We start from the raw sequence: 16679 nt of genomic DNA on the forward strand, positions 1-16679 counted from the left end.
CACAAGATCTGTTATTTTCAAAGCATTTGTATACATTTGGAAACTTGTGAAATGAGACATTATGCAAAATTAGTACTTTCAACTTTCATTTTTTAATGCGAATACTTTTGTACTTTTACTGAAGTACATTTTGAATATCAGACTTGTATTTGTAACTGAGTATTTCTATATTGTGGTATTGGTACTTTTACTAAAGTACAAAATGTGAGTACTTCTATGACTCTAAGCTTCCACCACTGATAGTGCCACGCCAAATGTTTAAACCTCCAACCCAGACCCATAGATAGAGAGAGTTACGACACACTTTGATCTCGCCTCTAAGCGGGCCGCAAAGGGCTTTAGTTCCAAACATTGGAACTATCTCATGAGATAGAAAGAACGAATATTTCTGCATTTCATTCTTACAATCCGAGTCAACGCTAGTGTTGTAGCGTGATCATATTAGATCACGCTGCTAGTGTGTGACCAACCGAAGCGGCTTCAAACCTAACCTCGGTCCCAGCCTCACTCATCTGCGAAAAGAAGAGCTTCAAACCAGGGTAACGAGTAACGGACACGCTTTGATCTAGACGCAGAGCGGGCTCCTATGGGCTATAAACATTGGAACTATCTCATTGAGATAGACAGAGCGGTCATTCCATTCTTACAATGGGACGATAGTGTCAGAACTCTCTTCATGGCTCTGCTTCAAAGTTCAAACGTCATCATTCACGTGGTTATTTCTAGTGTTGCCAGGTCTGCTTATTATAAGCGACTTTGGGCTTCTTTTTCTGTAAAGTTGCTTGTAAATATTGGTGGTTGCGTTTTTTTGGGCTTGTGCTTCTAAAAGAGTAGTTACTTATTTGGGCTTGTTTCCTATTGTTCTTTAAACCAGTGGTTATCAAACATTTTCATTTCAAGGACCCTCAGCCCACAATACATTAATATGAATTTGTCCGCTGCAGTCCGCAGTCCCGGCCCCCCCCCCCCCCCCCCTTCTGGAAATATTTTGTGCCAGAGACCGCCACACAAGATTTGTTGGATTGGAAAATATTCCACAATTTTGACTTTTCTCTTTCTTTGAAAATAGCTAAAGCTCACAACACGTCACATGGTGACGCGTTGTGAGCTTGTAGATCGGCTATTTTCAAATAGGTTAAAGTGCTCATGTCATGTCTTTAGGCTTGTTTTTTCATACACCACCAGGTTGCTTATTTCCTTCGCAATATCTGGCAACACTGGTTATTTCCGCACCAAAGCAGGGCAGGCTTTAGCAGTACGGACTCTCTCTTTTCTCGTTGTTCCGACCAGATGGGCGTGGTTTTGAGGTTAGGTTTGAGGCATACTTCCTGTGAGGTCAGGGCGATATGTGTAGGCCAGGGAATGGGATCATAGCATATAACCACACCCACCTGGGCGAAACACCAAAGAAAGAGGGAGTCCCTTTAGAAGTAGTAGCAGGCTAGCAGCTTTCTATTGAAAATTAGTGATTAGTGATTTTTCGGCGCATGTGTCGCCGCTTCAATGTCAGACTGACTTGCTGCCATTATTACTATAAATCTGCACCAAATCAAAGGGGTGTTTTTTTGCGACAAGAATCAGCGCGCGTGGCTGGGGCGGGGTTTCAAAAGGTTGCCTTTTTCCACTTCTTCTTTTTTTTGCGTTTGACAGCAACTGGTGAGTTTTGGCTTTGTTTGTGAATCAATGAAGAAGGGATAGTAGCACTCATAGCAGGGGGTTATACATAATGGTGAGTGAGTTATCATGTTCCTCATTCTTTTTCTACTCATCAGACTGGTTTTAACTTGGATCACTGGATGCGATTGATCTATTTCATAATTGATTATCAATTTGACTGATCACAAATAGCCAAATGTGTTTTTACATCAGCAAAGACCTATAAATAACATAGAAGTGATACATAGACATACTAACGATCCTGTTTGACCTAGTCCTAGCAGTGTTGTGGGTTCAGAGAGTTTGTTTTCTAAGTTAATGACAGACCAGGGGATGGTATAGTAGCCTGTAGTAGGCTATTAATATAGTAATAACCCTTTTGTGATTGCATTAGTAGTAGTACGGTCTCCTTGTCATTCTTGCATGACATGAATAAGTACAAGAGCAGGAAAGTGAAATACTGAAATATATGACTCAAGTAGTATTTACTTCTGGACAACTGCTTAATGTGGCCTACTGTAAGAACAAGCTGGGAAATCACCTTTACACTGCTATTCTCTGTCAAAGTGCATGCCATTCAACCAGCATTGGTTTAGGAAATGTATAAAGTACATCAATAATATTGATTTTGATATGTGACCCATGTGTGAAGAAACGACACACATTGAATTCCTTTGATATACTATGAGCCCACCTGGGTCTGAATCTTGCCAGGAGGTTGCTTTGGTTGGAGAGCTCAGGCTGCCAGGTTGGTAGTTTTATCAATCAAGCTGTTGACATAGGGGAGTGGCAGCTGTTTGAATAACAGGATAAAGTGTTTAGTGTATAGCTGGCCAGTGTGTTTGTTGCTGCAGGTGTTGCCAGGCCCATAATTAGTGACAAGTCTTCTGTTGTACAGTTTACAGTTTAGGCATTTAGCAGACGCTCTTAATCCAGAGCGACTTACAGTAAGCAAGGACACAAGATAATACATAAAACATCATAATAATACACATAATACATCAAATACTTAAAAATAGTAATAGTGTGTGTGTGTCCTATGTTTCTGTTAGTGAATGAAGGGGGGATTCTGATGGGCGGCGGTAGAGGGCAGGCCTACATCACTCCTTCCAGGAAGTCCTGTGCAGAATTTCCTTTTATAGAAGCCAAATACAAAAGCCTGCTGTTCAGTTCACTTCCTGTAAACAGCTCGACGTCTTTGCTCGCTCTCGTTTGGTTGGTCAGCATGGCCGTGTGACCCTCTGGTGGTCAGGGAGTTCCAGGATGAGGAAGCGGGCTTCCCTTAGAGACCGCCAGGCACAGGGAATAGAAAGTGCAGCAAAACAGAGTGAGCAGAGGAATGAGGAATAGAAATCGGAAAGAATATATAATTTTAGCATTGGGCAAGGGAAGGAGGTTAGAATGTTGGGGTGTTTTTACAGCATCTCAGTGAACATTCTTTTTTCTAAAATGCCTATGATTTGAGAGAAGCAGTGTGGTATGGTGATTGGTGGCCTAAAGTTAGCACTGGAACAGCTAGAGTGGCAGTTTCTGTCCAAATTGAGCAAGAAATCATTTGAACCATATACTAAATGCATGTTCATTTAAATCTCAGGGGATATATAAAGTGGAAGCAAGACAGGCCTAATAGCAGTGTGGCCTCCCTGTGGATCTCTGATGTTAAGTGGCCAGTCTATGATGTCAGTCATCTATGATGTTAGTATTATGGCATCAGTACTATGATGACAGTCATCTCCATATTTGGTCAACGTTTCTAACCCCCTTTGACTTCCAGCATAAAATCTAATAATTATATTAAAATTGGCTTCAGGAAGGACCGGCCGGCGGACCACGTCGTCACGCTCATGTCACTATGACTCAGCTATAACCATATAAGGAGTTCCCAATGCAGCTATGCCTAAATATGGAGTGTGTTGTCTAACCTCAATGTGTCGTCATGGCATCAGGTGCAAACAAATCAGTCAGCTCCATATATGAGCATAAATAAGGGATATGGACTGAAAGATACAGAGATCTTCATATATGGGCATATTGGTCGGATCGGCGGTGCGACGTAGGTGTGAGGGCCGCATAGTGGCCCAAACCTCTAATTACTATAAAAAGTAAATAAAAGTAAATAAAAATACTGTAATAAAATAATAATAAAATACATTCACAATATGTACAACTACAAAATATTCTGGGACTTACTTCCTTGGCCGAAATTTGGAACTGATCAGTTCAGCGGTTTGCATAATTAGCTGCAGACAGACAAACACAGACAGATAGACCCTCTTCTAGATGTCACGTCTTCTAGTAGGAGCCATGCCTTAAAGAGGAAACCTGCAAAAGGCTTATGGTTAGTTTGAGAACCACTGGCTTTTTAGACAACCCAACAATGACGTATGGTGGAACCAGGCTGTTCACCTGCTTACTCACCTGGAGAATGTGTTGTGGCATTCATTAAGCCCATCTTAAAACAACAGAAATTTCAAACACGATCACACTGAACTAAGCAAGCCCCCCGGTTCTTGCAGTAAGTGAATGCGCTTGGACAGGGGCATGGCATACACATTGATGGCCTGGGAGGACACACCCACCCTTCCCCTGCAGCTATGGAATTCCTCCCGAGACAACATGTCTCAGCCTGGCCCACCAGCACCCATTAGTCAGTCCAGCATGCATTGCACACACGTATGCGCACGCGCGCACACACACACACACACACACACACACACACACACACACACACACACACACACACACACACACACACACACACACACACACACACACACACACAATTTGAAGATGCACATTAAGGCTGGGCTGGGCTCTAATTTTACTCTGCAGGGACAAGACAGTACTTGTTGTCTCCTGGACCACTGAGGAATGAGCCAGCCTGCTATAACCTGCCCTGAGAAGAGGGAGAAAGAGAGAGACCTAGAAGGAGAAGGAAATAGTAAGAGATAGCTAGATAAAGGAGCGAAAGAGAAGACCGTAGATACTGTACACCCGACCAGGGAATATAACAAAAGCTGTTATTGTCTTTTACTGGTCTTCTGTAAGGCACAGAAGAGGGAACAAAGGGGTAAGTAGTATCCATTACCTCAACAACTAATGGCCTTCCTCGTTGAAAAGGAGGAAGGTGACCAAGAAGTACAGAGAGGTACATTAGGAGAGCATGGTATGTAAGTTGACTGTGTGCTTTCTTTACAATGTCATGGCTTGGTGTCATTTTGTAATTTCAAGATTTGACACTAACAATTAATGTTACTGTCATAACGTGTTGCAGACAGGCTGTCTTATCACATAGTTATCCTGATTCTGAACTGTAGCAAATCACTGTTGGGTACTACAGTACTAACCTAGTTTAGGTTTACAGCTTATAAGCTTACATGAAATTGTGGTTTCAACTTGCAATAATCAGAGTAGAATATTCAGAGCAAACATGTCTATGAGGAACGTTGAATTCTGGCTGAGGAGTAGGTTTTTATACATCATCCAAATAATCCAACATGAATCAACTCAAGTGGCATTTTCATAAGATTAGACCTATACTGTTGATGTGGGTCACTGTTCAAGGTTATCTTTCTTACCTCCAAGGGTCAATTTGTAGTATATTGTAGTGTAATACATTGTTGAACACTGACAATGACAAATGCATTAAGCAAAGCCTGTAGCAAGCTGATCACCTCCTCAGTGGAATGTGTGGACCATGATTGGCTCGCTGAATTGACCTGCAATGCGTCAGAATTTGCATTAAGTTTGAAGCACAGCAGTAGGTACAACTTAAGGCAGCCTACATGCTAACATGCATGCAATGCTTGTTGCTTTCCTAGTACCGGGCCAGCCCATCTGACTCAGAAAGTAAGCCACACTTGTTATCCAGGTTAACTCAGACTGTGTCAGCGGGATCAGACACAGGAAGTGAGGAAACCTTTGTTTGCTTCCTGTTTCGTGTCTGTGATGTCACTGTGTGTGTGTGTGTGTGTGTGTGTGTGTGTGTGTGTGTGTGTGTGTGTGTGTGTGTGTGTGTGTGTGTGTGTGTGTGTGTGTGTGTGTGTGTGTGTGTGTGTACAATTTTGCCATTTAGCAGACACTCTACTGTGTATACAGACTAGTTGTAGGGGTGCATCATGCCCTGAAAGTAATGCGTACCATGCCCTTGACTGCCTTGTCGGTCATTGCCAGTCTTTTTAACTGGATGCAGGTAGCAACCTCCAAATACATGCGTGTACATATGTATATGGACTTTGGAGGTGTGTGTGTATGTATGTGTTCGAAGCAGGTTATAAAGTGGTCATAATCTGTTTTTCACCTTTTTATGAGGACAACCAATGACACTCAGAGACTCAACCTTGAGTGCAAGAGTGTTAGCGTGTTGTTTTTTTTCTTTCTTTTTCCCCCCTCACATTTTATGCTCCATTGTTCAGACAGGAGAGTGTAGAGATTAGAAAGACAGGTATCCAAGGGCAGAGAGAGGAGAGACATGCAAGACATGATGGCGACTAGACTCAAACCCGGGTCCACGTGGCCCACAAGGAGCACACGTTCCGTGCACTGCACCAACAAGGCACCCAATAGTCGAACTCTTAGTCCATTTTGTGTTAAATCAACATTTCTTTTTATATGTAGGTCACATGTAGACACAGTCTTTCTCCACCCCCGCTCTGTATTACATCCCTGTCCTTCCCTCCTTACTCTTTCTATCTTCTACTCCTTTCATAACATACTCAGTCTCTCACTCAGAGTCAGTGATATTCTTTGCTCTGTCTCGCTCTCTTCCTTCCTCATTCATTTGCAAAGCCATGAACGAGACCCAACACGTCACATCACCCTGTCAACTTTACTTCCTGCTCACTCTTTCTGTTCCCTTCTTTCAAACGCATTCAGTAGGAGACCAAACCAGACAGCAATGCGGCTGGCAGACATAGTACAGTAGGTGTGTGTCTGAGCGTGTCTTGTCTCTGTACGTAACGTAAGTGTGTCTGGTTCAGTTTGTTTTGATAACAGTATAGTGCTGCTGTGTGATTGTTGTCTTGTTGCTTAGTTGTTGTTTTTATCTTTTGAACAAAGGCTAAATGTAGATGTATACTATGGAGCACTGCTTCTGTTTGTTACCTTAGATTTAATTCTGGTTTTATACTTCAACTTAAACACTATATACTTTGTTGTGCATCAACAGCCATGTGAGCTTGTAGATCTTCTATTTTTGCCAAATGTGTGCCCATTTTTGCCAAATCTTGGCCTATTAGGAGGCTATGGTGTGTGGCTAAGTATCTGTATTTGATTGGCTAGGCCGATGCCATTGGGAACGATGCCCGTTGGGAAACGCATTCCCCTCTGGGGGGCATGGGGGGCAACCTTATGCAAGGTTGCACACGTTGTCAGGCTAGCTGTTGCACCCGTCTGTGCCACTTTCTGATCTATGTATCTGTCCATCTGCCTGTGTCTATTTTATGCCCATATGTGGAGATCTCTTCATCTATCTGTCTGTGTCCCTTTTATGCCTATATATGGAGATACCAAGGGCTGATTCGACCATAGATGCGTATTTGCAGGTTTATCAATATTCTTTGGAGAATCACAGATCCGACCAACCTCTCAGAGTTTGAAATCGGTCGGTCGGTTCATGAGATACGCAAAGGACAGATACACACATTTACAGTATCTAGAGATTGACAGTCTCACATTTCTCTTCTGGATGTGAGCGTCTGTTGACATATAATGGGTGGCGTACACATGTGTGTGATCATGCATTTACGTGTCTGAATCTCTTTTATCTCACAGGTGTACATGTGTGTAGATGTGTGACAGCGGAGTGTGTGAGGACAAGCCCCCCGCCCCCCCTGTCAGGATGAGCAGCCAAGGAGGAGGAGCCAAGGACAGCTCACGGCCGCTGCCCTCCGTACCAGAAGAGAAGAAGTCCAGAAACAAGATCATCTCCATCTTTGCCTCGGAGAAGGGTGAGAGAGACTGTAAACGCAGAGACAAGCACACGGCATGCGAAGCCAAAGAACCTATAACCAGATCTTAACCTTTGACCTCTGTCCGCAGGAGGCAGAAAGAAAGACCGCGACAAGGACAGACCGGAGATCTCTTCCCCCTCAGACTTTGAACACACCATCCATGTTGGCTTTGATGCTGTCACCGGAGAGTTCACTGTAAGTGTGTGTGTGTGTGTGTGTGTGTGTGTGTGTGCGTGCCTGTGCCTGTGCGTGTGCGTGTGCGTGTGCGTGTGCGTGTGCGTGCGTGCGTGCGTGCGTGTCACCAGCCTATATATCCATGTGTATGTGTCTTCTGTGTACCTGTAGTAGAATTCCTGCTCTCTTTTGTTTAAACGCTTGTTTTGGTTATTCTACTAAGTATTGTAGATCCGCTATTTTCAGATTTTTTTTTTACCTTCACATGAAAATGTTTGAGAACCAAGAATTATTATTATTATTCACTTAATTTGCTGAATTGTGTGTGTGTGTGTGTGTGTGTGTGTGTGTGTGTGTGTGTGTGTGTGTGTGTCTGTGTCCAGGGCATGCCAGATCAGTGGGCCCGTCTCCTTCAGACGTCCAACATCAGTAAATCAGAACAGAAGCAGAATCCTCAGGCTGTCCTCGACATTCTCAAGTTCTATGACTCAACCAGCAACAAACAGAAATACCTTAGCTTTTCTGCCTCAGGTCCGTGCCCCTGATGTCCGCCTGTCTCCTACTTCTACTAATACAAGCTCACAACGCGTTGCATTCATTACGCGTTGTGAGCTTGTAGATCGCCAATTTTTGGTGCATGAAACTGTCATACTTGTCTTGTTGCGAATCTTAGGCTAGGCTTTACAGAGAAACCTGACCCTTGACATTGTGCTCTCTCTTTCTCTTTCTCTCTCTCTCTCTCTCCGTCTCTCCTACAGATAAAGATGCACAGTTGGTGAGTAATTTCATGTCATCCATTCTTGCAAAAATGTATGAAGTTGACTGTACACTGCCTGTCTTTTCAAGTGAGTCACAGTGTCTCTATGGAGCAACAATGTATTCTGAGAGACACTGTCACGAAAGTGAGACGTACTATTGCGACCTGTACTGTGTTTCACATGCCTGTGTCCGTGCTCGCTGTTGCAGCCAGGTAAACAGGGTACAGACACCTCGCCGTTGATCGGTAAGGATGGGGTTGATGACGATGACGATGAAGCTCCGCCTCCGGTGGTGGCGCCAAGGCCGGAGCACACAAAATCTGTGAGTCGTCATGCTGACCGACAACTGCTAGCACTTAGTTTTTATCTGCGTAGTAGTAAAGAAAAGTGTCAAAAAGCGTATCTTCCCAAAGCTAATTAAATTGAGGATCCCAGATTCGATAGCAGGCAATATACATTATTATGGCAACGTAAAATAGAACCATCTTATATGGGTTGATATAATCAGCCCATTATTGTTCTTTTATATCTATCTTTTATATCTAATCTTTTTTAGAACCACATAATTTCATATGGAAGCATTTTAGGGTCCATAATAAGCCTTTTTGTTTTTTTGTAAGTGTCCCGTGTTTAGAAGATCCATCCATAGATGGACGACGGACGATGTTTAATGATTTGAGTGTTTTAGTACAAAGAAGTAAGCACTGGAATTATAATTCCAAAATGTGAAAGAGGAGAATGCATGTACCTGTGCTCTGGTGTGTCAGGTGTACACGCGGTCAGTGATCGACCCACTCCCAGAGACTGACTCGGCTTCCAAGGCGGCTGACAGGCAGAAGAAGAAGGGAAGCAGCGGCAAGATGACCGACGAGGAGATCATGGACAAACTCAGTATGTTAACCACTTTCAACCTGGTGGATTCCCTATTTTGGGCTTGTCATTATAGTAGAAAATTATACAGTTTTCAGAATTTGCAAAAAAAAAGTGTCACATTGCGACGCGATTTGAGCTTATACAGTAGATCATCTATTTTCACTGTTGACTGTACGATTAAGTAAGTACTGTAGAGCTAAAGTGCTTAAACAGTATACAGTATGTACATACTCAAATACACACACACTCACACAAATGGACACAGAGGCGTATTACCTAACAAACAACCACACAGCCACACAGACATATATACTCTACACATACAGTACTCCACTGATATGTACATACTGTATGCGTACACACTTCATGTGTACTGTCAATGCTGTGTTTTCACCTGCTAGTTTTGATGATTCTTAGGAACCATTGTCAGCATTGGAGATCCTAAGAAGAAGTACACGCGGTACGAGAAGATTGGCCAGGGGTGAGTCAGTGTGCAGGGTTATTTAAATAACGGAATACTTAACTTTGGCAGTAAATGTATTTTGTATCTGTCCTTGTCAAAAACAAACAACTACAAACATACTTTGTACTGTGGGGGGAAATGCTTGAAACAAGCATAAAAATGTGACTCCTGTTCCATTTATTTCCTTGTTCCTCAGGGCATCTGGAACGGTATACACAGCCATAGATGTGGCCACGGGTCAGGAGGTACGGTTACAGCACTGTTGAACTATGCCATCAGCAAAGAGGAAGTCTTTTTAAATGTCATGTGTACTACTCAAATGTATTTTCCAGTTTCACTTTGGTGTGATTCAGTATTTATGTAGATAGACATGGAGAAGCTGATCTACAAAAACAACATTATGTTGAGCTAGTATGTGGTTTTCCATTCAAACCGGCTATTTTGTTTGTATTTACATACGTATATGTGCCACAATGATTTTCCATGTTGACCTTTATATAATGATCTCTTCATTGCCAGCCATTAAGGGACATATTGTTAGCACCTACTGCTGCGTAGTTAGCAGTAGTCAGAATGCATCCATATGACTTACGCTACCAACACCACAACTAAAAATAATAAACTGTTTCTATATCACCTTTCATAAATGTGTAAATGTATGTATGTTCTGCATCTGTGCTACTATGTTCATGTGAAATGTGTTTTACAGGTTGCCATCAAACAGATCAACCTGCAGAAACAGCCCAAGAAAGAGCTGATTATCAATGAGATTCTGGTGATGAAGGAAATGAAGAACCCCAATATTGTTAACTTCTTAGACAGGTAAGGCCCCCCCCCCCCCCCACACACACACACACACAAACACACTCCACATGCTCCATCGGACGATTTTCAGCACGAGACTCCATAATGTGACAAAGTATCAGGCTTAAATGGCCGTCAACTATTGCCTTGCATCATCTGTGTGTGTGTGTGTGTGTGTGTGTGTGTGTGTGTGTGTGTGTGTGTGTGTGTGTGTGTGTGTGTGTGTGTGTGTGTGTGTGTGTGTGTGTGTGTGTGTGTGTGTGTGTGTGTGTGTGTGTGTGTGTGTGTGTGTGTGTGTGTGTGTGTGTGTGTGTGTAGTTTCCTGGTAGGAGATGAGCTGTTTGTGGTGATGGAGTATCTGGCTGGCGGTTCGCTAACAGACGTGGTGACAGAGACCTGCATGGACGAGGCTCAGATCGCTGCTGTCTGCAGAGAGGTACGTAGAGACCGGGAGAGGAATGCAGAAAAGAGAGTGGAGGAGCAGGGAGGAGATAAAAGGAAGAGAGAGTTGGGGTATTAGGGAAAGGAATGGAGGAGGGAGGTTGAAGAGGAGGGTGACTTGGTATAGTAGAGGTCATCATAGAGGTCAGACTGCATTGGACAGCACAAACATTTTAGTTTATGTCTCTCTCTCTCTCTCCAGTGTATCCAGGCTCTTGAGTTCCTCCATGCAAACCAGGTCATCCACAGAGATATTAAGAGTGACAACGTACTGCTGGGAATGGATGGATCAGTCAAACTCAGTAAGGGAACGCACGCACGCACGCACGCACGCACGCACACACACACACACACACACACACACACACACACACACACACACACACACACACACACACACACACACACACACACACACACACACACACACACACACAGAGATGTGTACAAAGTCAAACACACATACAGCATGTTAGCATTTACTTGAGTTTGACTCGGTTGCACAGATAAATATTGTGAAAATTGGCAATTTGGTACTAAAAGGTCTTAAAAGTCCTTAAATTGTCACTTTAGAAATGTGCAGATACCCTGTATACACTTATACTGTATGTTGATTTGTTTACTGTTGAGTGAGAAAACAATGACAACGACCCACAGGTTGAGAACCACTGTGTTAGCACACAAGACATTCTTCTTTATACAGTGCTTAACTGAACGGTAAGAAAAGGATATTTATTGCGTTGAACTTCCCATAACAATTCAACTAAAAGGGTACCTCTGTACAACACTGATTAAACTGACCCCCTCTATCTCTCTTTTCCTCTCTCTCCCCTCCAGCCGATTTTGGCTTCTGTGCCCAGATTACCCCAGAGCAGAGCAAACGCAGCACCATGGTGGGGACTCCATATTGGATGGCCCCTGAGGTGGTGACCAGGAAGGCCTATGGGCCTAAAGTGGACATCTGGTCCCTGGGCATAATGGCAATAGAGATGGTGGAGGGCGAGCCCCCGTACCTCAACGAGAACCCTCTCAGGGTGAGTGTGTTGGCGGGCACTTAAATACTGTAATTATAATCATACATTTGTTTAATTCTGTAAACAATGCCGACCGTCTAAAAGCCTGGCCTTTAAACACTGTGATTCTCCTTACACCCAACTGGAAATTGGCCAAAGGGTGGTGCTAGAGGAAAAACCATGGGGTTTTTCAAATAGTTAGGGTTCATCTTCCATGGATCTGAATGTGCTTAGCAAGTTTCATGGCAATGAATCTACCCATTTGATTTTGGGATAACTTGTGCGCAGGTGCAACGTTTGGCCTATGGGTGGTGCTAGATGAAAGGATTTGGGATCACCTAAATCAGTAGGGTGAATCCTTGCTGAACACATTAAGTTTCATGACAATCTGCCCATTAGATTTTGCGATGATATGAGTGCAACTGGATATTTTGGCCTATGGGTGGCACCATGGCAATCCAACCAGTAGTTTTCAAGATAATGGTGAACAGACCGTCTAATCAACCTAGCAATCCTTAGAGTCCCACCGTTACTGGTCCTAAAAATCCTAAATATTATAGACCTTTTTTGTAGAAAGTCTGATAGTTTGTCATTTCCCTGGACAGTGGTTATAAACAGGAAGTTCACAATGGTTGGAATGTTCAGGACGGTATTGTTATTGTTTACAGGATGAAGCTGTCTGTAATATATGAATGAGTCCATATTCTAATATTTGAACAGAATTTTCATAAAAATGTACATGAACAGTTCCACTTTTTACAACTGTCTTTGCTTCACTGCTGGAACATAATACTGTATATTCATACCATCACAGATTTTCAAGATTCAACCTCTTTTGCTGGCTCTCTTCTTAGCAGACAATACATTTAGCGACTACAAGAAATTTGTGACACACAAACGTGTTGTAATTTGTAGGTTTGTGTAAGGTCTAAAACGTTTGAGAAATAATCGTCTACATACAGTACACTCTATCATTGACGAGAGAAGTGGAGAATTGGGCGCTTCTACTGTGACTACTGTATGTATGGATGAATGCAAATTAAAGTATTGACAGTACATATGTTGTACATTGTCATGTGGAAACCAGGAAATGGAGAAAAGAGCCTGTGTTCCAATGGACCTAATATAGTTAGTTACTATTTTGTCACAAGGCAGCTCTTCTTAATACTTTTCATTGGTTAAATATTTATAAACTCCACAGACCGATTTCACCTCTTAAAATCTCTATACTTAAAAAAAACAGAGTTGTAACTGTATTTGGTATGCTCTTGTTTCACTCTACACCAAATCTCACAATCTCAAAAAGCCCACAACGTGCTATTTTTAGCGAATGTTCCACTCGGAATAGCGATGCTTGGGTTCAAGTGGTTAATCACTTTACATGTTTTATTTTAAATAGCTAAAATAGCAGATCTACAAGCTCACGAGGCGTTGTGGGCTTGTAGATCTGCTACTTTTACTACTTTTGCGTGACAACAAGCTTGCTATGACAAAGTAGGGCATTAATATGGAGATACAAGGTTTCTGTATGACCGCAATGATAAAGATAGTTATATCATCGCATCTTACCTTGCTCTGTTTGTCTTACCATTCTGTAAAATGTGTTGAGTTACCATGTGCTGTTGTCATACAGGCTCTGTATCTGATTGCCACCAATGGGACTCCTGAGCTGCAGAGTCCAGAGAAGCTGTCCCCTGTCTTCAGGTCCTTTCTGTCTCGCTGTCTGGAGATGGACGTGGAGAAACGAGGAAGTGGCAAAGAGCTGCTGCAGGTAAGCAGTGGTGGAAGAAGTTCTCGCATGTTTTACTTAAGTAAAAGTATCAATACTGCTATGTAGAAATACTCTGTTACAAGTAAAAGTCTGTAATTCAAAATGTATTTGAGTAAGTACAAAAGTATTGTTATCAAAATGTACTTAAAGTACCAAAAGCAGAAAGTGCAAAAATGTCCCATTTCACAACTTTTCAAATGTATAAAGATCTTTTGAGAATAGCAGATTTTCAAGCTCACAATGCGTCGCATTGCAATGGCCGAAATGTATATAGGGCTGAAGTGGTTAATGTATGTTTTGTAATAATAATCAAAATCTACAAAGTAACTAGTAACTAAAGTTTTCAAATAATTGTAGTGGAGCATGAGCAAGTATGATATTTGCCTCTCGGATGTAGTGGAGTAGAAGTAAAAGTACCGAAAATTGGAAATACGGCTATTTTCCCCTGTGTCGTTAACTTCGTTATATCTAATGTGAACTTTCTCTTTTCTGCGTGTCCCTGCAGCACCCATTCCTGAAAATGGCCAAGCCTTTGTCCAGCCTCACACCCTTAATCTTGGCAGCCAAGGAGGCAATGAGGAGCAACCGCTAAGCAGCAATGCCAGTGGATTCTGTGCTAACTCTCATCCTCTACTGGTCTATTTATGATAATCAGGGCAGGAATCGAACGATTTTTTTTCCCCCCTAAATTTTTGTTCACCAGCCACTTTGACTATTTTACCGACGAGGAGAACCTTCAAATAAAGATTGCCTCCTGCGTGCCAAAGTGGCTGGTGGAGGAGACGTACAGTACTGTAACACCAGCTAAAGACCACAACTACTTGTTTTGTTAGCTGGAGGCTGGAGTTAATGTTCTACCCCGATGACATCCCTTAGCTTAGCAACTTTGAATGGTTCTCATGTCTGATAATTGGTTCGTGTCTCTGATTGCTGATAATTTTGCTAATCTTCAAATGACTTTGCACAATCTCCAGGGTTTCTCGACTGATACTAGATTTAGTTTTAGATTTGGTGGCCATGTGCCATTTCTGCCAATGTGCCTTTTTTAGCCTGTGTGCCTTTTGTGCCGTGTTCCATAGACTCATGCAGCGAACCCCTCTACTCCACATTTTATCAGCATGTTCTACAATACCGAGGCAAGGATGTGAGGATTATTTTTGTTTTTTTCCAGTTTCCCATTCATTTGTTAAGTGTCCCTTCTTCTTACCTGCATATTTGTGTTGGTGATTAACCAAGAGTTGATGCACAGAAACACACCATTTTTATCTCACAGACTTCATTCATTCCTTCTCTCAAACACACATGAATGGTGTACGGAAACAAATTTGAACACAATGGTTGTTGTCATGTGAGAACTGTCGCTCAGTTGTAGCTGACTGCCATTGTTGGAGAATATGCATTTTTCATATGTTGTATTTTGTTATTTCCTCTACATGCCATGCCTTGATGTTGGTTGATATTGTTTTTTAAATTTGTATACAGAACTGGAGGACTTTTTTTTGCATTGTTTTGTATGTTATGTACTTTCATTGGCTGATGTCCAGTCTTCATCTGAAAAGTTCTCCAGCTTTTTTTAAAGTTTGTCTATCATTGTGTTATATATACAACTAATATGAAAAATGGCCATAATATGAACCAGATTCTTTTTTTTATTTGTTTTTTTCACATCAATTCTATCTCTCTGTGCATTAATGAACTGGATTAATAAGTGACAGCATCAGACCAGGGTAAAACAATTCCTTGTGTTTGTATTTTTAACCTGCTTGGAGTAACAGATAGGTGGGATTCACCACAGATGATAAACACTCCCAGTGAGACCATTATACTGTATGAAAGTATGAAAATATTTTTTATGTTGGCAATTTACCTGAAACTATCCCAACTGCCCTGATGCAGCAAACCCCAGTTACTGTATCTGGTACCCTACACAGGTCAAGACCATAGAATCTCTCAGAAATACCATTTCATTACGTTTTCACAGAGCTCATATTAGCCATGAGAGTTTTGAAAAACCCACCTGAGGTCATGGAGAGGGATATTACCCCTATTAAGTCTTAGGACATAGGATTCTAGCCCAGAGCACATATTTCAGTCAAAAGGTTAACAATACTGTATGTTTTAGATAATAAAGCCAAGGACTCCTACGTGTGAATCAAAGCCTTGTGAAATCACAGCATGTAAGTTATTATTAAAGATGAACTTGGAATGGACTTCATATAAAATTATTCATGGGGAAACTATCGTCATTGCTGTGAGTTACATTTCTGGACACCAGATGGCACCATTGAACTGATACACTATAAAAAGATAAATTCAGCTGGATACAGCGTTATACTATACCTCTATGGGATACAGCAGGCAGGATACAGTCTGTCAGAAACTGTCTGAAACATATGACTTCCCCCTCATTTGTGATCTAATCTCTGTTCTGGTGGAAGGACTGCTGAACTGGAAGTTGTTCCTTCGAAAAAATGTTAAATGTTACATTTCAACATGAATTTACTTGCCAGCTATGAACTAACAAATCATTTATTGAGTGATGTGTTTCAACAATCCATAAGGGATAGTAAGACCTCATCTCATAAGAGTACAGTGGGATCTCGCTTTGGGACTACAATGGCCCCAGGGCCCATCAAAGCAAGCAAAGCAAACGGAAAATGAATTAATCATATGACAGTCATATATTTCCCCCATCAGTGGATACAGGTGTGTATTTGCCTACGTAGGAAGTAATTTGAATGGCTGTTATGCTTCGCTGCTAACCAAACTTCCTAT

The 16679-nt window shown here is 42.0% G+C and overlaps 1 protein-coding gene across 3 annotated transcripts; it reads left to right on the forward strand.

The window, feature by feature from the left end:
• Window positions 1-1425: 1425 nt before the first annotated feature.
• On the forward strand, window positions 1426-16114 carry LOC311035773 (serine/threonine-protein kinase PAK 2-like). Of its 3 annotated transcripts, none has more exons than XM_084044208.1 (15): window positions 1426-1729; window positions 7429-7604; window positions 7696-7802; window positions 8165-8312; window positions 8540-8556; window positions 8748-8861; window positions 9307-9430; window positions 9830-9893; window positions 10072-10120; window positions 10585-10697; window positions 10998-11115; window positions 11323-11422; window positions 11958-12154; window positions 13767-13904; window positions 14410-16114. In XM_084044208.1, the coding sequence occupies exons 2-15, from the start codon at window positions 7445-7447 to the stop codon at window positions 14494-14496; spliced, it is 1536 nt and encodes a 511-aa protein (XP_083900334.1). In that variant the 5' UTR covers window positions 1426-1729; window positions 7429-7444; the 3' UTR covers window positions 14497-16114. The 3 variants fall into 3 exon arrangements, with proteins under 3 accessions (XP_083900334.1, XP_083900333.1, XP_083900332.1); XM_084044207.1 differs by having other exon boundaries at window positions 1427-1656; XM_084044206.1 differs by lacking the exon at window positions 1426-1729 and adding an exon at window positions 4520-4726.
• The last annotated feature ends 565 nt before the right edge of the window (window positions 16115-16679 follow it).

This window comes from Gymnoscopelus microlampas (assembly GCF_963454915.1).
Source record: "Gymnoscopelus microlampas genome assembly, chromosome: 20".
NCBI lineage: Eukaryota > Metazoa > Chordata > Actinopteri > Myctophiformes > Myctophidae > Gymnoscopelus > Gymnoscopelus microlampas.